General features: G+C 33.1%; 1 protein-coding gene across 1 annotated transcript in view; it reads right to left on the reverse strand.

The window, feature by feature from the left end:
* Positions 1-260: 260 nt before the first annotated feature.
* LOC132719503 (dynein axonemal heavy chain 8-like) overlaps positions 261-24,650 on the reverse strand; it is a gene marked incomplete at its 3' end in the record, with an annotated part of 78,165 nt that continues 53,775 nt past the window's right edge. Inside the window, exons 20-22 of the mRNA XM_060703274.1 lie at positions 23,775-23,894; positions 2,488-2,632; positions 261-480 (exon numbers count right to left, since the gene is read on the reverse strand). Coding sequence (XP_060559257.1) covers positions 261-480; positions 2,488-2,632; positions 23,775-23,894 — 485 coding nt within the window. The remainder of the gene's footprint in view (positions 481-2,487; positions 2,633-23,774; positions 23,895-24,650) is intronic.

Here is a 24,650-nt window from a genome sequence, read left to right on the forward strand (position 1 = left end):
TGCCTACACATAATCCAAGTCTACTGTTATATTTTAATCCTCACTTTCACAATGAATTACTTCCATTATAATCAATACAAATTTAGCACAATTTTATGAGGACTCAATGACAAAATTTGAACAAAAACTAAGTTCAAATAAATCATCAATATCTTATTCAAAGATGAACTGTAAGTAGAATATTTCAAAAGGTCGAATATTGTAAAAATATAAGAAAATGTTGAAGTTTTTAAAATGTAAGTAAATAACAAAATGCAGACCTAGAAAAGAACCTTTTCCTCATTACATCCAATGAAAATCTTGTTGATCTTAGAAGTGCCTCTACAAGTTTATGTTTAAAGTGATCAGTAAGTTCTTCACATGCCTCTTTCACAGTTTGTTCTTCGTTAGCTTCTTCTTCTGCAGCAGGAGCAGCACTACCTCCACCTCCTCCAGTCTCACCATAGTTGATAGCGATTGAACCAGATACTGTTGTATCAGCTTGAGAATAAAACATTAGCCTTTTATTATCATTGTAGAAGTTATTCTTATGAATAAAAAGGATTTAAAACCAAAAGTAGATGTTAACCTTACAGACGTCTAGGTAGGCTCATTTCAAAATGCATTCTAAATGATTTCCAGAAAAAATATTTTGAGTTTTTTCTTGCAAGGACAATATTTGCTCAAATAAAGAAAGATCAAATATATGTGGTGTATTATGTTTAAAATATAAAGACTGGAAGTTAATTTAAGATGAATGTGCTGTTTATGATGATTAGTTTAACCAGTTAGATTTATTGTGAGGAGTTCTTCTATTAACAACATATGCAACATTCTAAGCATGCATGCCAGGCCATGATGGCTCACCTGAATATGAATATTCTGCAAGACAAGGAACATGTAATATTGTAAACTATGAATGAAAACAGAAATAAAATCTAAATCTTAAACTTATATCACAAAGTTCATACTTGTATCTGAAATATTGCACTGTAAAAACATTACTGGTTGCCATTGCTTAGGGAAAACAACAGTTCCAAAAGATGTCCCTGTTTGCTATACAAAATAAATGCTTTCCTTGGAAATCAGGAAGGTTGATGGTTACACATTTAAACGGATTCTTTTTCGATTTTCATTTGAAAACGAAAAAATGTACCTGACAGCTTTTGAAGGGAGTAAAAACACCATAGCTTACAATTTTTACTTTGGTTGACCTTTTCCTTCATGAGCATATTGTAAAAAAAAGGCCGTTTTCATTGAAAAGCCTCCTGTTACAAGTTCAAACTGCTATTTAACTATGAAAAATGCTTCAATACTGATGAAACTTGGCACAAATGTTGACTGGAACATAGCCTCTGTAAAAGCATGCTCAATCCTAAATTTCCTGTAACATTGGCAACAGGGTGACGTCTCAAAATTGCCAAAAATCAATTATTTGCATTGTTTTTTTCCATCAAAACTGATTTCAAAGTGCTGCAACTTCTCAATGGATTGAGATAGAGTAAAAGGTTTTTCAGTGTTCAATCTTAAATTTCCTGTAACATTGGCAACAGGGGCATGCTTTTACAGAGGCTCATGTTCCAGTCAACATTTGTGCCAGGAAATCCAAGATTGAGCATGCTTTTACAGAGGCTATGTTCCAGTCAACATTTGTGCCAAGGTTCATCAGTATTGAAGCAGTTTTCATAGTTTCATAGCAGTTTGAACTTGGGTCTTTTGGGGTTTTTTAAAAGAAGATTTTTCAAGATATTTCTTTCTGTGGTCATGGCAACCAGAGTTCTACATTGAATTAAATTTTTTGAACAATTTTAAAGGTGACCGCCAAAGGAACATTCATTTGAAGAGCTTAGCAGTTCATTAGAAGATGTCATTTAAAATAAATGTATACATACAGACAGACAGACGCCAGACAAATTGCGATCACAAAAGCTCACCTTGTCACTTTGTGACAGGTAAACTAAAAATAACCAAACAAGTAACAAAAAATGCCTGTCACATACACTCTCATTATTGTCAAATTTTATGCAAGAATCCCTCAATTAATGATGACTTAATGGTCGTTTCACATATACTTTCCTGACATTTGTGTTTGACCAAGACATTGACCACAGAGTCCTGAATTTGGTGAACATCTGTGCAAAGTAATATTAAAATCTCTAATGCATGTAAAAGTTTTGCTCTAGACAAGTACTTTCTTTTAACTTCAAGTGTGACTTTGACCTTTAAAAAAGATGTGACATTGCATCTCACCATTGGAAATATATCTCTCAAGATATAGTTAAATTCCCTTCAATGCATGTAGTCTAGAAGAAATGCACCACAGGCTCAACTTCATTTCATGGGCAGAATATAATACCTTTGGTTTTTACATGCATGTAAAAAAGCATGTAGGCAAACAAAAAAAATCTGTATTTAAAGAAAACCTTTCCTGAAAAAAAATCTCCTTTCTACAAGTAAAAATGAAAATATTTTGTTCTTCCTACTGACATTAAGTGACTCTAGACTTACATGAATTGGCATCATTGAACGGATCATCAGCGTGAGCCATGCTAATCTGAGCCCTATGCATAAAGATTGTAACAAGTTCTTTCACAGCATCTTCAGCAGTCTGATTCATTTTGTTCAATTCTAGTGCCATTCTTTCACAGTAAGTCTGAAGTAAAATCATGTTACAATATTTGGTATTTTACCGAAATTGTTATATTTTTAAAAAAAGTCTTCATTTTATTATTCCACTCTAAAACATCTAAAACAAGCAATACTCAAAGAATTGCAAGCAATACAAAAGTCCAATACCAGTAGGGCTGTCAATGATGTAAAATTTTGTATCGATATATCAAGAGGCAAATATTGACAATACATTGATATATCGACTTTGGTTTAAACATATTTTATTCCTCACATAAGCATATTTACATACATGATATTTACAATCAAAACAAGAAAAGGATTAGACTGGAAGCAACCTAATGCTTATTGAAATCTTTTCCCAATGTACAATAAATATATGTGCTAAATAAGGCGAAATAAATTGTCGTTTGTTGACTAAGAAGGCTGATGTGTTACAACTTTCATCGAAAATGAATAAATAAATATAATATATATCAATTATTTAAAGAAAAGCAAAATAAGACTAGTAATGATAATAGTTTGATAAGTTCAGTTAGAAAGAAGAATGAGATAGAAAAAGAAGGAGAAAAAAAAAAAAAAATGACCTGTGATTTAACCCTTAATGATAGTTGAAAATTGTTGGAGAGTCAAAGCGATTCGATTTTTCAATATATTTATGAACTGCGAGGAATATTTTCTCATTATCTGAGTCTGTAAGTGTCGTGCTACCAAACAGAATGGTTTTTAGTGAAACATGACAGTATGTGCTTTTTTAAAAAGAGGACAGTTGAGAAAACAAGAGGGCCATGATGGCCCTGGATTGCTCCCCTGACCCATCAACCGCATCCCAGCAATGTCTTAGACAAGCATCCTGGCCAAGTTTGATGACAATTGAGTAAAACAAGAGGGCCATGATGGCCCTGAGGTCGCTCACCCCTGTATATAGCCCCCCCCCCCCCCCCCCCCCCCGGCCAATTTTTACCCAAGGGCTTTTATTTGAACAGACTTGGTAGACACCCATAAGAAGATGTTTCATGCTAAACATCTAAGTTCTAGCTCATTGGGTTTTTTAAAAGAAGATTTTTTAAGTTTTTACTATACACATATAGTTAAAAACAATGACACCCCTGGGGCAGGGCCAGTTTTGACCCCCGGGCTTTTATTTGAACAAACTTTGTAGATATTTACTTAAAGATGTTTCATGTATAATATCTAAACTCAAGCTATTTGGGTTTTTTCAAAGAAGATTTTTAAGTTTTTGGTATACACATATAAGGAAAATCAATGACCCCCGGGGCGGGGCCAGTTTTGACCCCAGGGCTTTTATTTGAACATAATTGGTAGACACCCATTAGAACATGTTTCATGCTAAATATCTTAGCTCTAGCTCTTTGAGTTCTTTAAAAGAAGATTTTTTAAGTTTTTACTATATGCATATAGGGAAAATCAATGACCCCCTGGGGCGGGGCCAATTTTGACCCTAGGGCTTTTATTTGAACAAACTTGGTAGACACTCATTAGAAGATGTTTCATGCTAAATATCTTAGCTCTAGCTCTTTGAGTTCTTTAAAAGAAGATTTTTTAAGTTTTTACTATATGCATATAGGGAAAATCTATGACCCCCTGGGACAGGGCCAATTTTGACCCCAGGGCTTTTATTTGAACAAACTTGGTAGACATTTACTAGAAGATGTTTCATGCCAAATATCTAAGCTCTAGCTCTTACGGTTCTTTAAAAGAAGATTTTTTAAGTTTTTTACTATATGCATATAGGGAAAATCAATGACCCCCCCGGCCGGGGCCAATTTTGACCCCAGGGCTTTTATTTCAACAAACTTGGTAGACACTCACTAGAAGATATTTCATGTCAAATATCTTAGCTCTAGCTCTTTGGGTTCTTTAAAAGAAGATTTTTTAAGTTTTTACTATATGCATATAGGGAAAATCTATGACCCCCTGGGGCAGGGCCAATTTTGACCCCAGGGCTTTTATTTGAACAAACTTGGTAGACACTCATTAGAAGATGTTTCATGCTAAATATCTTAGCTCTAGCTCTTTGGGTTCTTTAAAAGAAGATTTTTTAAGTTTTTACTATATGCATATAGGGAAAATCAATGACCCCCTGGGGCGGGGCCAATTTTGACCCCAGGGCTTTTATTTGAACAAACTTGGTAGACATTCACTAGAAGATGTTTCATGCCAAATATCTAAGCTCTAGCTTTTACAGTTCTTTAAAAGAAGATTTTTTAAGTTTTTACTATATGCATATAGGGAAAATCAATGACCCCCGGGCCGGGGCCAATTTTGACCCCAGGGCATTTATTTGAACAAACTTGGTAGACACTCACTAGAAGATGTTTCATGCCAAATATCTTAGCTCTAGCTCTTTGGGTTCTTTAAAAGAAGATTTTTTAAGTTTTTACTATATGCATATAGGGAAAATCTATGACCCCTCGGGCAGGGCCAATTTAGACCTCAGGGCTTTTATTTGAACAAACTTGGTAGACACTCATTAGAAGATATTTCATGCTAAATATCTTAGCTCTAGCTCTTTGGGTTCTTTAAAAGAAGATTTTTTAAGTTTTTACTATATGCATATAGGGAAAATCAATGACCCCCTGGGGCGGGGCCAATTTTGACCCAGGGCTTTTATTTGAACAAACTTGGTAGACATTCACTAAAAGATGTTTCATGCCAAATATCTAAGCTCTAGCTTTTACAGTTCTTTAAAAGAAGATTTTTTAAGTTTTTACTATATGCATATAGGGAAAATCAATGACCCCCTGGGGCGGGGCCAATTTTGACCCCAGGGCTTTTATTTGAACAAACTTGGTAGACATTCACTAGAAGATGTTTCATGCCAAATATCTAAGCTCTAGCTTTTACAGTTCTTTAAAAGAAGATTTTTTAAGTTTTTACTATATGCATATAGGGAAAATCAATGACCCCCCGGGCCGGGGCCAATTTTGACTCCAGGGCTTTTATTTGAACAAACTTGGTAGACACTCACTAGAAGATGTTTCATGCCAAATATCTTAGCTCTAGCTCTTTGGGTTCTTTAAAAGAAGATTTTATAAGTTTTTACTATATGCATATAGGGAAAATCAATGACCCCCTGGGGCGGGGCCAATTTTGACCCTAGGGCTTTTATTTGAACAAACTTGGTAGACACTCATTAGAAGATGTTTCATGCCAAATATCTAAGCTCTAGCTTTTACGGTTCTTTAAAAGAAGATATTTAAAGATTCTTCTTTCGGTTGCCATGGCAACCAGAGTTCTGCATGAAATGGAATTCTTTGAACAATCTTGATAGAGCTTCATACAAAGAGTATTCCTGCCAAGTTTCATTAACATTGGCCTTGCGGTATCATAGAAGATGTCCTTAGAATATTTAAAATGTGGACGGACGACGGACGCCATTTGGTTGGCCATCCAGTCTAAAAGCTCACCTGCACTTTGTGCAAGGTGAGCTAAAAATGTGACCTCTAGTGTGTTAAAAATTTTTTCCATATTTGGGCAATGCGACCTAATTTTTAACTGGAGAAGACCCATATTCAAACTTGACCTAGAAATCATCAAAACAACCTTTCTGACAAATTTCCTGAATATTTGGATCAAAACTGGAGCCACTACAGTGTTATAAAAAAAATTCTATTTTTAGCTTCTGTGACCTAGTTTTTGACCGGAGATGACCCATCTTTGAACTTGATCTAGAAATCATCAAAACAACCTTCCTGACAAATTTCTAGAATATCTGGATCAAAACTGCAGCTACTCAAAGAATGTAAACAAACTTTTCTATTTTTAGCTCCTGTGACCTAGTTTTTGACCGGAGATAACCCATCTTCAAACTTGACCTGGAAATTATCAAAACAAGCTTTCTGACAAATTTCCAGGATATTTGGATCAAAACTGCAGCCACTAGAGTGTTAACAAACTTTTTCTATTTTTAGCTCCTGTGACCTAATTTTTGACTGGAGATAACCCATCTTCGAACCTGACCTAGAAATCATCAAAACCACCTTCCTCACAAATTTCCAGAATATTTGGATCAAAACTGCAGCCAGTAGAGTGTTGAGAAGCTTTTTCTATTTTTAGCTCCTGTGACCTAGTTTTTGACCGCAGATGACCCATCTTCTAACTTTACTTAGAAATCATTAAAACAACCTTTCTGACAAATTTTCAGAATATTTGGATCAAAACTGAAGCCACTAGAGTGTTAACAAGCTTTTTCTATTTTTAGCTCCTGTGACCTAGTTTTTGACCGAAGATGACCCATCTTCGAATTTGACCTAGAAATCATTAAAACAACCTTCCTGACAAATTTCCAGAATATTTGGATCAAAACTGCAGCCAGTAGAGTGTTAGCAAGCTTTTTCTATTTTTTAGCTCCTTTGACCTAGTTTTTGACCGGAGATAACCCATCTTCGAACTTGACCTAGAAATCATTAAAATAACCTTCCTGACAAATTTCTAGAATATTTGGATCAAAACTGCAGCCAGTAGAGTGTTAACAAGCTTTTTCTATTTTTAGCTTCTGTGACCTAGTTTTTGACCAGAGATGACCGATCTTCGAACTTGATCTGTATTTCATTGAGACAAACATTCTGACAAAGTTTGACAATGATCCAATCAAAACTGTGACTGCTAGACTGTTAACAACCTAATTGTTGACGACAACGACGCTTGACACCGGATGCCGGACATAGCCCCATCACTATACCTCACCTTGACCACTTCGTGGTCAGGTTGTCGTATAGTTGATTGCACAGGTTAATTAGTCATACATGTTATATTCAAAAAGAATGACAACAAAAAGATCTTACAAGTGCATATTTTTATTTTGTAATGCGAACTGTAAAACATGACATTGATTTATGAATATTATAGTACAAGATACGTACAGACTGGGCTTAATAGTAATGGTGTGTCAAAATGATAGATAACGTATTTGGGAGTCGGCTGGGTTTCATAGCATTTTATGTGAAAGCTGTCACTAAATATATTGGGCTAGATGTTCAGTCTAGGGGGAGTTCCAATTTGGTATTTCACTTGTACACTTGTGTATTTGTATATTAAAAGTATGTAACATCCGTGAGTTCTTTCTCTGTTATACGACAAGGTGAGCTAAATATGACGAGTTCTTTCCCTTTGTCCACAGACGCAAAGAGGCGAAGGTATGATGTTCTTAGAAAAAGGTCTTCAGCCAAAGAGCTACAGTTGGTCCTCAGAAGTGTGGAAAATCTGGAATTTTCTTTTGCCATAGTAAAAATATTTCGGTGGCTTTTGAATGTTAGGAGATATACTCTGTTTAAATGAAGATAATGTTGGAGAGCTGCGAACATCACTTTGAAGACTGTTAAAGGCTCGAGTTGTGGATGGCAAGAAGAAATTATAATATAGCGTGGTACGAGCTCTAGGAGCTCTGTAACAGTTTTGATTTCGTAAGTTATATGATTGTTCATTGGTTGAAACTTGAAGCATTTCAGAAAGATAAGGAGGGGCAAGATTTTTGGTCATTTTATAAAAAAGAACAAGTTTGTGTTGGTTACGATGAGATTCCAGGGATTCCCACCCTACCTCGGACATAAGTTTGGCAATTGACACAAGTTTGGTCGCTACCGTTAAAATATCGACTTTGACAGTAGATACAATGAAAAACATTTATATATGTGTTATAAATTGGGATCATGGTGTTATGCATGCTTGTATTACACATTACAAATACTACAAATGAACAGAAAGTTTTTTTTCTCTGTTTTTCTTGTCACTGACATTTGAAAACGGAGTTTAAGGTTCAAGTTAACCAAAAGTGACTTCTCTTATAAGCCAAAATAGAGAGGTATATTAACTAACAGAAATAAAAACATTATTAGCTTGTATCGATATGTGAACGAGTGTATCGATATTGTATCGGATGATGAATATTGATGATATATCGATATTGCGATAATCAATGACAGCACTAACTACCAGTTACAACTCCAAAGAAGTATGTCAGTAACATTCTGAAGGGCCATGACCTTTCAAATTACGTCAATGTTGAAGACATATATGATCTTAACAGTTAAATCTTTGTCATTTATAGATCAAGGTCATTTTTTTGTTTTTCCAATATATATAAGTCAGTTAAATAAATAACAATTGCAATTTTTGCTAAATCGAATAATTTGACATAGATGGTCAAGCTCATTTAAAGATCATATTTAAATTATTCAACATTTAGTTTTGTCACATATGTTCTTTTGTAAGAGTGTAAATAAAATCTGTAAAACAGTAACAATGTTATGACAATTAAGGCACATTTCAATAATTTGACACTGACAGTCAAAGTCAATTTTTAGTCAAGGTCATATAAGAACTAGAGGATGCTTTTGTAAAAAAGCGCATGTCTCCCCCACTGCTGAGAATAACTGTGAATGGAAACAGGAATGGAAATGGAGATAAGATAATGTAAATACCCGGTAGTCACTTCAATGAAGGCTGTCTATGGATGGTTTCTATTGTTAAGGTTGTATGAGAAGATGCTTCCTAAACTGTTTGTTTTTAACCAGGTATTCAATTTTGAAAATCCTGGTTATTCAATCAGCGTATGGCAGGCGGGCGTCAAACGAAATTGCACTTGATGGTCATATCATATATAGTTTCACAAATGAAATTAAATGAAATTGTGTCTGCTCCATAATTCTTCAAACCTTTAACTCTAGTTATCATCCGGAAAGGAGAAATTAACCAACGGTCGCTGTGACCTTGACCTTTGACCTACTGACCATTAAAACAATAGGGATCATTTGATTAATAAGACCAATCATCCTATGAAGTTTGAGGGTTGTAGGTCAAAAGGAACTCTAGTTATCATCCGGAAATGAGAAATTGACCAACGGTCACTGTGACCTTGACCTTTGACCTACTGACCCCAAAAACAATAGGGATCATCTGCTCTATAAGACCAATCATCCTATGAAGTTTGAGGGCTGTAGGTCAAAAGGAACTCTAGTTATCATCCGGAAACGAGAAATTGACCAACGGTCACTGTGACCTTGACCTTTGAACTACTGACCCCAAAAACAATAGGGATCATCTGCTCAATAAGACCATTCATCCTATGAAGTTTGAGAGCTGTAGGTCAAAAGGAACTCTAGTTATCGTCCGGAAACGAAGAATGGACGGACGGACGGACTGACTGACGGACGGACGGACTGACGGACGGACGGACAGGGCAAAAACAATATGTCTCCCCCCGAGGTGGGGGAGACATAATAATTCAACATGTGGCTTTGTTATTTATGTACCATATAAGAGGTTTTTTCTGCGGGCTCTAAATTCTGCGTTTTTTCCAAATTTTGGCATGTTTTTATTTCTGCAGACTTTATTTCTGCGGCACATTTTTTGGACAAAACTTGATTTAATTTCAACAGTTCATCTTATTAAAGTCTAAGTCACATTACCCTACCTATTTTATTTGCATGTACACATTCGCATTAAAATTTGTTTATAGTTGTCACAGCAAAACTGTATTTAGTAATTACAAACAATTATATTGTTTGCTTGCAAACAAATATAATGCACATCAATAGACAGTATGCATCTTTTGATTAGCGTGAAATGCTGTGTGAAAAATATACCCCGGTAGTATCTTTAATTTAATAAAATTGATAGAAGTTTATCATAAATCAAACAACAAAGTATATGACAATTATTTAGCAGTATTAGGGTTAAAATGGTTGGTAAACAAACTTTTTAGCGTACTGGCAAACAATAGGATGTAATCAAAATTTATCGGACATGTCCGTCGGACCAACGTATATCGGGAAGTCTGCGGTGTTTATTTCTGCGGTACTAAAACTGACCGCAGAATATGCAGAAATAAAGTCAACGCAGAAAAAAACACTCATTCAGTATTTTGTCCAAGTTTGATTTAACCCGTCCGTACATTTTCCATGAATTTCCATGAAAACTTCCGGAATTTTCATGGAAATTGCCAACTCTGGATAATTCGGACTAGTTTTCCGGAGTTGTTCAAAGAAAACTGAAAAAAAAATCGCGAATTTTCATGTACTTTCTCCATGAATTTCCAGAGCTTTTTTCATGAAACTTTTCCGGAGTTTTCCATGAAAATGTTCCAGAGTTTTCAAAGCAACTCTGGAAATTGGTCTGCTAAAATGACATAATACTCTGGAAAAAATGTTCCAGAGTTACTCTGGAAATGTTCCGGAGTTACTCTGGAAAATGTTCCGGAGTTACTCTGGAAAATGTTCCGGAGCCGCTCTGGAAAAACTTCCGCAGTTAATAGGATCTGGAGTAAGATGCCATTTAGCCTTGAAATTATTCTGGAATTCACTCTGGAACATTCTGGAATTACTATGGAATTCACTCTGGAACATTTTTGGATTACTGAAATGATGGTTGCATACTAAAATCAAATGACCTTTTAATTTGCATTTGTGTTTTTATTAACAAATCCAAAAACACTAGTTGTTAAGAATTCAAACACTTATAGCAATTTGCACATTTCACAATTATTTCTATGTCAGAGTGTTTTATTCAAACAAATGTAATTTAACATCCATCTAGTACACATGTATATATCCTTCACTTCACTGTCTTCACATGATGCAACATCTTCTTGACTTGTGGTGTGACCTCTCTGATGGATACTGAAAAAATAAATTAATTGTATATAAATAAATACATGTACTTGTGTTATATGCACAATGTCAATATAATTAGTATTGTTTAAACATGATAATAAATGATAAAAAACATGAAAGGGTGAAAAAAGTTAAGATGGAAAACTTTCAATTAAATGATTTTTGCAGAATATCAGCACAGAGTTATCAAGTAAACACCATGCTTTGATGAAAATAATTTATTTTTGGTCTAAATCAACATTATGATAAACTTGTGTCAATTATTTCCCTGCTTTTCCTATATCTATATAATGACAACTGTATGTAATGGCAGTTTAAATTACTAAATCCTTCACAAGTACTTAATTACCACTGAAAGTTTGAGGGTCAGTATAACAATAATATATGCATTAAACATGAAGAATAACATTTTGTTCAGAGTTTTGAAAATAGCATGCATTTATATGAAAACATGTTACTTCAACTTTTTCTTACAAAACAAACTAAATTATTACCAGGATAGTTCTGTTCAACAGTACATTTATCACTTTTCCCTCATCTGACATCCTTTGAGTTGAAACATCTCATGTGACTCCAAGACTTGAAAGTTTGCAACCTAATATGTTGAAAAAATAAACATATGTACATGAGTAACAAGAAATTACAATTAAGGCATATTATGAATTTTATTAAATGTGAATTTGGAAATTCATTGCTTGATATGGAATCTGTTTCAATCACCAATATTTTGAATGGAAAATAATTATCTCTGATTTAAAATTTCCCGCCATTATTTAAAAATGAAAAAGATTTTCTTAACTATCTATCTAATATTGAAAAGTTACATGTATGTAGAAATACAATCACTGAAACAGTGTATACTTGCAAAGAAAGTTTAAAAAACTAACATAATAAGTGTTAAAAAATAAAAATACATTTGTACTTACTGTTAGAAACGGTTACATACATGTAGTTCCCTCCATTTTAACTGAATCATGAAATACACATGTTTAAAAGTTCATATTTCCAGAAAACTTTTGTAAATTTGTCCAGTTTAAACTCATTTGATCTAATTTCCAATGCTCAAACATAATATTTCAAGTTATAACTTTTAAGCAGTAAAGGCACTAATACACATATCTTTCAATGCTTCTGTTCAAATGACCCGCCTGGAAGGAGTGTTCTGACCTGTGATTTGTTCTGCAAGGGTATTAAGTTACTTGAGAACTACAGTGTAATATAGTATGTTGTAAACCTGCTTTACCTCTTTCTATTCTCTTATATCAGATAGGTGAGTTTAACTTTGGTAGTTATGAAACCAGTGGGTTCCACTTGAGGGGTCATAAATATTTACATTGTGGCTGATGCTGATTTGAATGTTCCAGAAATTAATCACTATGCATAAGTTACTTCTACACAGGATGAATATATAAATTATATATACTTCAATAGAGATACATAATAAATTTATCATCAATTAATAAAGAAATATAAGTGCATAACAATTACATTAATAATATTTTGTTCTTAAATTTAAATTGTTTCTCTTTAATTGTGTTTTTTTTTATTTTTTTAACTTAGGGTAATATATAATAATGAACCACTCAGATCAGGCTTTATATGTGATACATTGAAAATAATGAGAGTTAAATGAAAAATAACTTAATGCATTTTCAATGCCAAAGTGTGGCAAGTGGGTTGCATGTTGTTTTTTGTTGTTTTTTTTTTGCAATAAAAAGAAACAGTTAAGCTCTTGATGGGCTTATGACGGTTTCATTTTGTTTAACTACAGTGAAATTTGAGAAAACCGGACGCTGAGAAAATCGGAACTCTCTAAATACCGGACGAATTATTCAGTCCCAAATTTTCCCTTCTTTAAACTATTGTATTAAACATTGACAATACCGGAATCTGTAAAAACCGAATACCGGACGGTTGATTGGGGACTACAAAGTCAATTATATAGACAATTACCCTGACAATACCGGACGCCGAATGTGTGAAAAACCTTGTGTACTTATCAATTGGTTGTGTCTAATACGCTAACTGAGCGGTAACGGAACAATAATTGTCTGATTTGTTTATAATGTCTCTTTTCACAGTTTAATTTATTTTAAGGTATAGATGTTACCGTTTTATAAAAATGCCAAAATGCACGAGATATTGATCAGTTAAAATCAGTATGAATAAAAAATAGAGTATTTTTCTATTGTGTTTCGCAACGGAAACGAAATTTATTGGCGCTAAGTTCTACTCCATGTCCAAAAATAATTCGCCGAGAGCTGTCTACAAGTGACAAAGTTAGATTAATTAAAGACAGTAAAACTTTGCCGAAACCTACTTTAAAAATCTGACAAATATGTTATTATCATAAACAAACAAAGTAAACTATATTCGTTAAATCATTACCCATTACCCAAATGTAAACATATGCGGATATACTCGGACTTGATCGTTAAGAGGTAACTGCTGTTCATTTATATCCAAACTTTTATGTCTTTATATGCAATAATGGGACAAAAACAATTAAAACATATTTTTTTGTATTCTTATCATTTCTTTATTTAGCAATATACGTACACATGATCTTGAAATGCAAATATACAGCATCCTTAGTAAGTCATTGCTCGGTTATAATATAAGATCCTGAACAGCTGAAGGGGACATTGAGAATACCGGACCGCTGAGAAAACCGGACAAAACCCTCAGTCCGAAAGCCGTCCGGTTTTCTCAACTTTCACTGTATAAGTTTTTGTTTTGACAACTGCTACTTTTAATTAGAGTTAGTATACATGTGTGACCAATCTCAGTGCTAAGTAATTAAAAAATGTTCTTGCTGTTTTTTAAATATCTGGTCAACAGTTTACAATTGTGTCAATGACATATTTTAAATTGTCTTTATTTTAATTATGTCTTAAAACCAGAAAACTGTATTATATTAAAAAGATTATTTATACTTAGGAAAAAATATTAAAGTTTAATGTATTAAATGAAGTATACATAAATGCAGCAATCAAATGAAAATTTCCTAAGTCCAAAACTTTCTCAAAAATGACTAAGTGTTTTCCAGAGTAAAACTCCTTGAAAATTGTCTAAGTGTTAACTTTCCAGAGTTTCCAGAAGTGTTTCATGGTTATTTCTTTGATGAAAAAGTCAAGTTCCAGAGTTCTCCATGAAAATTGTTCCAGAGTACTCTGTAAATACTGTGGAAAAAAGCTTGTTTTCATGAAAATTCATGGAAATTCATGGAAAATCGGTTATTTTCCAGAGTTTTTCCAGAAAGACTGTGGAAAATCTACAGACGGGAAATCTGTAAAAAAATAACAAAGTTATTGTTGTTGTTTGGTTTTACTTTATACTAACAAAATTTTGGGCTAACTTTTGTTGTTACAAACTTAAAGCAACACCAGGGGTAAAAACCACCTCACCTGCTGGAGCTAAAAGATGCATAGACTAAAGTTCAAACCCATTTAGTTGCCTCTTCAAGGATCACACAGGAAAAACCAGTGGCTACAATTTTGATGCCTCAACCCTTAAAGGCAACACTTCAACCATAACGGGCAGATAACAAAGTTATCAGAATTTAATAAAATTTCATTAATTTGACCTTGGTAGTCAAGGTCAATTAAATGTCAAGGTCATATTTTAATTTCAACATGTCAGTTTTGTCATATGTAAACAAAACTGTATATAAATATTATAAATCAATTCTGTACAAAGAAATGACAATCTTCAAGATCTCCAGCAGCAATATTAGAAATAACTAGGAGAAAACTATATATATGAATAAAGATTGCAGAAAATTTGGAAAAAGTAAGAGTTTTTAAGTTTTGGATCATTTACAATGTAGATGGTATAAGTGATAACCAAATTACATTATTGCTAATATATTGCACTAGTTTTAACTTTTGTCTTGAGTTTATCATTATTATTCATATTGAAAAAAAAAATTCCTTAAAGGTAGAAAAGTATAAAGTTAAAGTATGTATCATTTTATGACCTTCTTCCTCAAATTGCAATAAGTTTTAAGGTTCCACTATACTAAATATACACTTTGAAAATCTGCTTTTAAAATGGCAGAAGCTTTTCATTTAGATCACTGAAACAGACCAGTGCATGAAACAGCAGGGTCAACCATGATTAACAATTTCTTTTAGCCAAATCAATGCAGTTTTCCGATTTCACACAAAATCTTATCAAATTAGCAGAACAAGGATATGAATAATGAAATCCAAATTATGAAATTTTTAGCAAATGGCTTAAATGGCAAATAGCATAATGAATCCTGAAACAATACATATGGTGCATCATCACTGTGCACAGCATCTTTTAAATAAAAAATAAAATTATCACAAAAAAATGTTTCACCCAGGAAGACAACGAAAATTTGGTGATTTCTGTCAAAATAGCTTATCATGATGAAATCTGATATGGTAATTGTCTAATAAATTCCTGTCATACCTATAGTGGCCCTTTGTAAGTTGATACCTTGGCAACATAAAAAAATAATTCAGCCTAAAATTTTATGTATAGCTAAAGGCCTCAACAGACGGTAGGATTTAGGTGTACAACACTAACTAGAACTATTGCTGAATGCCATTCATACCCCCACCAATGTCCTTGACAGAAGACAACTTGGAAAGGTGGTTAAGGGAATAACTTTAGTGGCACAAATACATATACATAAAAAGAAATTATCTCTGGTGAAAAAAAGACAAATTGTACAGGTAATAGTATAAATATATATTGTCAAATCATGTTCAAAACAGTTACAAATAACCTTTCATTTTCCCAATGTACTAAAACAAACAAAAGCAGTGAAGTTAAGAAAATAGCATAATTATGTCAAAATGTAATTAAGAGTGGAAAAACTTTTCATACTGAGCTTATAATACTTGTGACCCTTCATATATTAAATAGTTTCAAGTGAATATCTGTTCTGAGTTTCAGAAACATTTAAGTATTAATGGTTATATCAGAACATTTTCTAAGCCTAAAAGGGGCATAACTTGTGTCATAATTCAATGGAATTGTAGAATTTTTGTAATCAGTAAGCTAATGCTTGTAACCATTCATATAAATTTTAAGTTTCAAGTAAATATCTGTCCTGGTTTTTAAAAAATATTATAGTAAATAAATTTAAAGACTGTTGACATAAAAATGGACTTAACTTTGTCAAAATACAATACAAAGTTATCCCTTCTACAGCTTTTTTTAGCTATGAAACTTGACATGCATATCTGACTTGGGACACTTTGTACATATTTGAAGTTTCAAATGACTATCTGTTCTAGTTTTAGAAATATTTAAGTACATGTTCAGTGATTAATCTAGATGTGCGTCTTGCGTAAAATACGCATAAAAATCGAAAAAGACGCACAGTTTCAAAATATGTGCGTTCAATTTGAGGCATGCAAATCAGGTGGTTTATAATCCAAAATATCACGATTAGTGATTTCTATGTACTGTTTGATTACTTTAATTTCATCGAATAATTTTTCAATTTCTTCAGTTGAATAATTTAATTTCCGATGATTACTTGTGCAAGACTTATCCCCCATTTGCTTGAAACGTTAAATCCCTGTTATCGGTAACCGCCCATTATCGGCATTAGCCAATCAGAGCGTCCATTTTGCATGAGAGCGAATCGCCTACAATGGTGAAATATGCAGAGATCTGCCTGTAGACGCCATTGGCGCTAAAAAATGAGAATGGCACAGGAAAATCGTCAGCAAAGGGCCAAGGGTGCATCTAAAATCTGTACCAGACTTATATTGTATGTTATTTAGTCATCCAGACAAAACTGGTACCAACAGCAACAGATTATCCATTCCCCTGTAATTACGCATATTCTTGAGTTTATCCATTTCCCTATAGCATTTTTCCAAGTTATCTACTTACCTTATCCCTTTCCCACACAGATAAGCATTTCTACTACCGTAAATTTAATCCAATAAAGCAAACAAAAAATCATTAACCTACTTAATATTTTAAATAAATAACGGTAACTGAAACAAGAGCTGTCACAGGAGACAGCGAAGCTCGACTAATAAAATACTGGACGCAGTAAGGAGGACAAAACTATGAAAGAAAAATCAATTATGTATAATTATGTATTAAGTTATAGTAAAAAAATAACATTTGTTAACATAAATTCCAAGATCAAGGGAAATAATTCTAGAAATAGTCATGCTAGAGTTATGGACCTTGCCACACAACATTTGTGTAATGATAAGAAATATATATTTGAAGTTTGAAGTAGATACCTTAAAAAATAAAGAAGTTATTATATTTCTTAAGTTCAAAGAGAAATAAATCTGTAAATATTGCTTCAAGAGTTATGAACATTGTCACATAAAATGTAATTGATGATAAGGAATAAGTATTTGAAGTTTGAGGTAGTTACCTTTAAAAATAAAAAAGTTAATATAAAAAATAACATTTTTCTAGTAAATAAATCTAAGGTTATGGGGAGATAATTCTTGCAATATTAGTGCTAGAGTTATGAACCTTCTCACATAAGATGGGGATGATGATAACGTAAATATATTTGAAGTATGAAGTTGATCCCTTTAGAAATAAATAAGTTACAGTAAAAAATAATATTTTTTATGGAAAATTCTAAGTTCAAAGGGAGATAAATCTGAAAATATTGGTGCTAGAGTTATTAACCTTCTCACATAAGATGGGGATGATGATAATGTAAATATATTTGAAGTATGAGGTTGATCCCTTAAGAAATTAAGAAGAAACAGTAAGAAATAGTATTTTTTGAGGAAAATTCTAAGTTCAAGGGGAGATAATTCTGAAAATATTGGTGCTAGAGTTATTAACTTTGTCACATAAGATGGGGATGATGATAAGGTACATATATTTGAAGTATGAGGTTGGTCCCTTAAGAAATAAAGAAGTATCAGTAAAAAATAGTATTTTTTAAGGAAAATTCTAAGTTCACGGGGAGATAAATCTGAAAATATTGATGCTATAGTTATGAACCTTGTCACATAAGATGTGGTTGATGATAAGGAACATATATTTGAAGTTTGAAGTTGATACCTTAAGAAATGACAAAGTTATAGTGAAAAATATTTTACTGCACCAAAACTTTAATCTAAAATCTGGACGCGGACGCCGGGGCGAGTAGGACAGCTCTCCATATACTTCGTATAGTCGAGCTAAAAAAAGTGTTGCTATTTTAAGAAATGCTGTAAGTTACAGTATAATCTGACAGGTGTGTAAATTGAATTCCCCTAAGGTCACTCAAGTTCACGCGGAGTGTAAAAAAAAGATGTCTATTACGTCATCAGAATATTTGACAGGATGATTAACCAATCAGGGAAACATTGTGCATGACTTTTTTTCATGATCAAAAGGTCTGTCTGTGTATGCTTTCTACACAGAGGCATACAAGGAGCAATAAAAGTCGTCAGTATGTATACAGTGTGATAGGGACATTTTGTGCAAATTACGAACAATTAAAATGGATAATGCACAATATTAGACATAAGTAGTAAGAAAATATAAATTATGCAAATTAGATTTTTGAGCAGCCAATAAAAATTATTTTGCCTGCAATTAATATTAGTACCCAAAAAAAACTTTTTTATACACTTTAATTATTTAATCGCTTGTTATAAAAACATGCAAATCATGTCAAGGATCTGCTGTTAAAAAAAAATTTCTGCTAAGACCAATTTATTTTGCAACATGACTCATTAATTTTGCTGAAGGACTCATTGTTTTAAAACATGTGCGTCATCGGACGCATTGTAAAGAATTTCTAGATTAATCACTGCATGTTAAAATTTAAGAACATTTTCTAAGTCAATTTTTGACCTTCAAGTGTGGCCTTGACCTTAAGCTGGCACAAGGGTAAGATGGGTTCTACATATTGCCCAGTTGGGGTTAACATTTGAGTCAAGTTTGAAGAAAATCCTTCCATTAGTATAAAATTCATAGAGCTGACACAACATATTGTCTAGTATTGATTGTATGTAAATTTAAAACCTTAAAAAGGAGCATAACTTTGCCAAAATGCAATACAGAGTTATGAAACTGAAACTGCATATCTGACTTGTGACACTTCATATATTATATCTTTTAAGTTTCAAGCAAATACCTATGCTAGTTTCAGAAATATTCAAGTACATGTTAAAATTTAAGAACAATTTCTAAGTCAATTTTTGACCTTCAAGTGTGACCTTGACCTTAAGCCGACACAAAGGTAACATGGGTTCTGCATATAACCTTGTTGAGGTGAACATTTAGGTAAAGTTTGAAGAAATTTCTTCCATTAGAATAGGATTTATAGAGTGGACACGACATATTTGTCTAATATTTTATTGTATGTTAATTTGAAGACTTAAAAGGGCATAACTTTCAAAATGCAATACAGAGTTATGAAACTTGACCTGCATATCTTTTTTGTGACACTTCATATATATATTTTAAGTTTCAAGCAAATACCTTGTCTAAGTTTCAGAAATATTCAAATACAAGTTTAAATTAAGAATATTTTCTAAGTCAATTTTTGACCTTCAAGTGTGACCTTGACTTTAAGCCGGCAAAAGGGCACATGGGTTCTACACAATACCTTGTTGAGGTGAACATTTGAGCCAAGATTGAAGAAAATCTTTCAATTAGTGTGGGACTTACAGAGCGGACAGGACATACTGTCTAATATTTGATTGTTTGATATTTGACCTTCAATTGTGATCTTGACCTTGAGCTGACATAGGCAACATGGGTTCTGCACATCCCCTTGTCGAGGTGAGCATTTTAGCCAAGTTTGAAGAAAATCTTTCAATTAGTGTAGGACTTACAGAGCTGACACGACATACTGTCTAATATTTGATTGTTTGATATTTGACCTTCAATTGTGACCTTGACCTTGAGCTGACACATGGGCAACATAGATTCTGCACATCCTCTTGTTGAGGTGAACATTTGAGCCAAGTTTGAAGAAAATCCTTCAATTGATATAATATTTATAGAGCGGACACGATAATGGAGACGGATGGACGGATGCGACAAAGCAAATCCATTATAGCCCCCCCCCCCCCACATTTTGTGGTGGGGGTATAATTAGAGATAAGATGTACAATTTTCAAAGCAATACAACACTTGCATTAAGACGGTAATTCTACACTGTAGGAATCATCTGAGGTTTCACTAAAAAGTATCCCTCCCAAATGATCCTTAACATACTTTACTCACTAAATATTTTTTTGCCACGAGTAATGATTGAAACACCTCCATTTAAAAATATATATATATATATATTTTTTTAATGTGAAGCCTGACCGAGACTCAAACCTGGGACCCTGGGAATACCGTACTGCCCAGGGTTGTCATTAAGAGGCGGCAGGAGGCCAAAATGCCTGTCTCAAATGCATTATGGGCCGCCTCAAAATTAAGAAAACACTCTTTGTTATGCATGATAAAGACAGAAATGACCGCCTCAAGTTCAAAACAAACCTTCTGCAAAAAATGTTAATGACAACCCTGCTGCCGCTGTACTGACTAAGCTATACGGCCGCCTACAAACTACCTCCCTTCCCCTTATTACAGAACAGTTCAATACCGTGACATACTGTAAAATCATTATTATTCGTGGGGCACGAATTTTCGTGGTTTTCGTGGGTAGGTCAATCCACCAATTTAAGATCCGACGAAATTTTTTCCCAACAAATACTTTTTACCCTGTTTCTGTCCTATATATTACAAACATGCGTCGGCTCTTTTCCGGCTGATTTTCGTGAAATAAATGTATATACATACTTACATGTACAGTAAACTTCACTTATAGCGAACACGGTTATAGCGAACTTCCGGTTATAAGGAACAATTTATTTTGGCCCGAATTTTTCCCTTCTTTATTTAATATAAAAATATACGGTTATAGCGAACACTGTTATAAGGAATTACCGCTTATAAGGAACTCATTTCTTAGTCCCAATTTTGTTAAAAGTGCAGAAAATTACACTTTTATAACGAACTCCAAATATCAGCTATTTGTAAATTTATCCCGCATTTTCAACTTTCGTTTCTATTAGTGGCACGGATTAAAACTCGCAGAATGTACCGTTTATTGTTGTATGCAATTCAATATATCTATTAAAATGAATTAATATAGAGGTATGTAATAGTTTTCTATTAAGGAAATTTTTAGCATGAGTTCTTGTCACAAAGATAAAACGGTTATAATTCCTTTTATTCTATTATTTCTTTTCTTTAATAGTTTTGCTCGAGTAAAATAATTATGATCATTTATAATCGGTTTTCAATATAATCATGCATGCTTGCAAACATAATCCATAGACAACTACAAAGTATGCTTGATTGAAATGAAAAGAAATCTATATATTTCATTAGTAAAAGTCACCCTTAAAATATAATAGAAGATATTCATTATAAAAGGAAGAAAAAATGGAAAATCTCATTTATTCTTATTCATGGAAATAAAACGAAAAGCACTGAGTTAAGAAACAAAATATGATATTTTATGAGAAATTAAGAAAGGGAGTAAAACATAAACTGAAATAGCAAATAATTTACAAATTCCAAAATGTAGTAACGCTCCCGGGTATTGTGTCTAAAAAAGAAATAAATGACTAATTATTGTTAATCAAATGCTCTTCAAAATGACAGACAATGTTTAACAATGAGTTCGTTATATGTAAATCTGTTCGCTATAAATATTCCTGATACAAGGAACTAATTTGCTATATGCTTACATGGAACTCAGGATATAAGGAACAGATTTTGAATGTCCCGATGAGTTCGTTATAAGCGGAGTTTACTGTACAGATAATCAGGTAATGACAGATTAAATCCGTTTGCAATATTTAACCCATTACCCCATGAGCATTTTGTGAAAAATGGCTGTTTTCATTGAAAAGGCTCCCGTTACAAGTTCAAATTGCTATGAAACTATAAAAACTGCTTCAATGCTAATCAAACTTTGCGCAAATGTTGACTGGACCATTGCCTTTGTAACAACATGCTCAGGCTTAAATTTCTAGCCACCATGGCAATGAGGGGACATCTCAAAATTGCCAAAAATCACTATTTTTTGTTGATTTTTTCCATCAAAATTGATTTCAAAGTGCTGCAACTTCTAAATGGATTGAGATAGAGTCAAATGCTTTTCAGCGTTGATTACACGTTACCTTTTCATCAATCTGGGGTCAATTTTAGCCTCTCGTAAGTCCAAAATTTTCTTGGGGGGCCGTGCCGAAAAAGTGGTCACTTTTTTTAACAACATTTCTCAAACAAAAACAAGTGTTGGGGGCTTAAATAAGGCATTTTTTCACCATTTGAGGCAACTAAAAGGGGGGGGGGTGAAAAAGGCGTAGAAAGGCGTATGTATCTGGTAATGGGTTAAGAAACTTGATAAAAAAACTCGATCATAATTATGTCCTCAATTTACTGTCACAAATGTCGGTCGCATATACACACTTGACTGTTGTTAGAATACTTGACATAATCGAGTAAATATAGGAACCCAAAAATATACAATCGCTAAAACCGATGAATTGCACTTTCTTTTGTCGTTTTTAAATGATCCAGTTTTACTAGATCCACACATATTTGTGTTATTTACTCAGATTACTTTATATGCATGTAAATCTACAGTCAGTCGCTATGACGTTGTGTGTAGTTACTGTCAAATATGGTAAGAGCAATTCAGGGTGTAAACTTTTTAAACTCGCTGGTTAAAACGTGTTAGGTGTCGTATAAATTATGCGATGTTTACATCGGCGAATTAAAGGGGCAGTGTGTGTAATGGAGGTGCATATCATGTCACATAAATGTGTTAATTGCAGCCAATTATCGGCAGTAACTGTGCTATATAAGAGTTATGCCCAGAGGCAAGGATTAAATTTATTGACAAGCGCTGTGTGACAAGTAAAGATATGTACATGTTGTAAGTAAAAATGTTCGGCGATTAAGTTAAAGATTACTTTGCATTAGGTTACTAAATTTTTTACAAGAAAATGAAAATCCACGAATTTAAGAACCCACGAAAATGCCCGTTTTGATAAAACCACGAAATTTCATGCCCACGAATATAAGTGAATTCGCAGTAATCATTTTCGGAATAATTTGGGATTCGACCCTTACACGACTTTGGGTCTCCTCAAGTTTGTCAAAATCAATTTTTACCCCATCTTACTACTATGTTTACCTTTTAGTCCTAATTGTTCTGGAATTTCATTCATTACACCCATTATCAGGAGATAATTTGGTTATCTGTTACTTGTCATTGTGGGAGGTCTATAGAAATCTGTATGACAAGATTTTCAAAATAGAACATGTCCTATCCCATTACATCCTGACTTAAGGTTTCTGAATTCAAGAAATAGTAGCCTTCACACATTAAGATTTGCCTGTACGGTCTTAGTTTTAATTGGTGTTGTTACTTGTACTTCTACCGTCTGTTGAGGCCTTAAGCTGTTGAAAACAATTTATATATGCTATCCACATATCAAAAGAAACTATTTTTAGAATTTCATACTATAACAACAGGCACTTTGAAATTAAAATCTTCACCTCCATATTTTCCAAGAATTCTGTGACACTGAGTGGTGATCTTTCTGGCAAATCACACAGCATGGTTTCACTTATCTCTTTTAGAACATAGTCTACCCTGCTCACTTTTATGTCATTCACCTGAAATTATAAAATCAAAATAACATAAGTTTTTTTTTCCATAAATGATGTACCAAAACGACAAATGATATAAAAACATCCGCAAACTCCTCTTTTCTCCATCTTTCTTTCTTTCAATTTCATATATGTATTTGTAATTATTTATTCTTTCTTCGTTTTTTTTCTTTATAGGGTTTAATTAAAATTATGATAAGCCATGTATTATGTAAATATATTGCTTTTGTTAAAGGAGAGGACTACTATGAGTTATTGTAGCTCTCGGTCCAATTCCTTTCTGCTTAAATTGTAAATTATTAACATGTATATATTATCTGAATAAAAATATGTTTAAACCAAAATAACATAAAAAGAGGTTTATTTGAATGAGTGTAAGTTTAATACTGAATTTATTGAACAAGTTTAATAAAATTATATTATGCGAGCCTCTGACGAGCATAATATTATTTTATTGAACAAGTTCAATAAATTTAGTATTAAACATACACAAATTTAATATTCTATTTATCACATACCAAGAACAAAGACCATTTGAAGTAAAAAAGAACCATTTTTCATTGACGCGCCTATAATATAACGCTTATAATTAGCGCGTCTTGACGTTATGTTTATATAACGATAATGACTTCACGTCAAAATATATGCACGGCCGTGCAATACAATTTTAAAGGAGTCGTAAAAGCGGCACGGGTATGTGATAAACAAGAAAAATAAATCTGTTAGATATTTATACTTATGACCCTGTAAATGCACAAGTGA

Source organism: Ruditapes philippinarum, unplaced genomic scaffold, assembly GCF_026571515.1.
Source record: "Ruditapes philippinarum isolate M1 unplaced genomic scaffold, ASM2657151v2 ctg187_1_1_1_1, whole genome shotgun sequence".
NCBI classification, from domain to species: domain Eukaryota; kingdom Metazoa; phylum Mollusca; class Bivalvia; order Venerida; family Veneridae; genus Ruditapes; species Ruditapes philippinarum.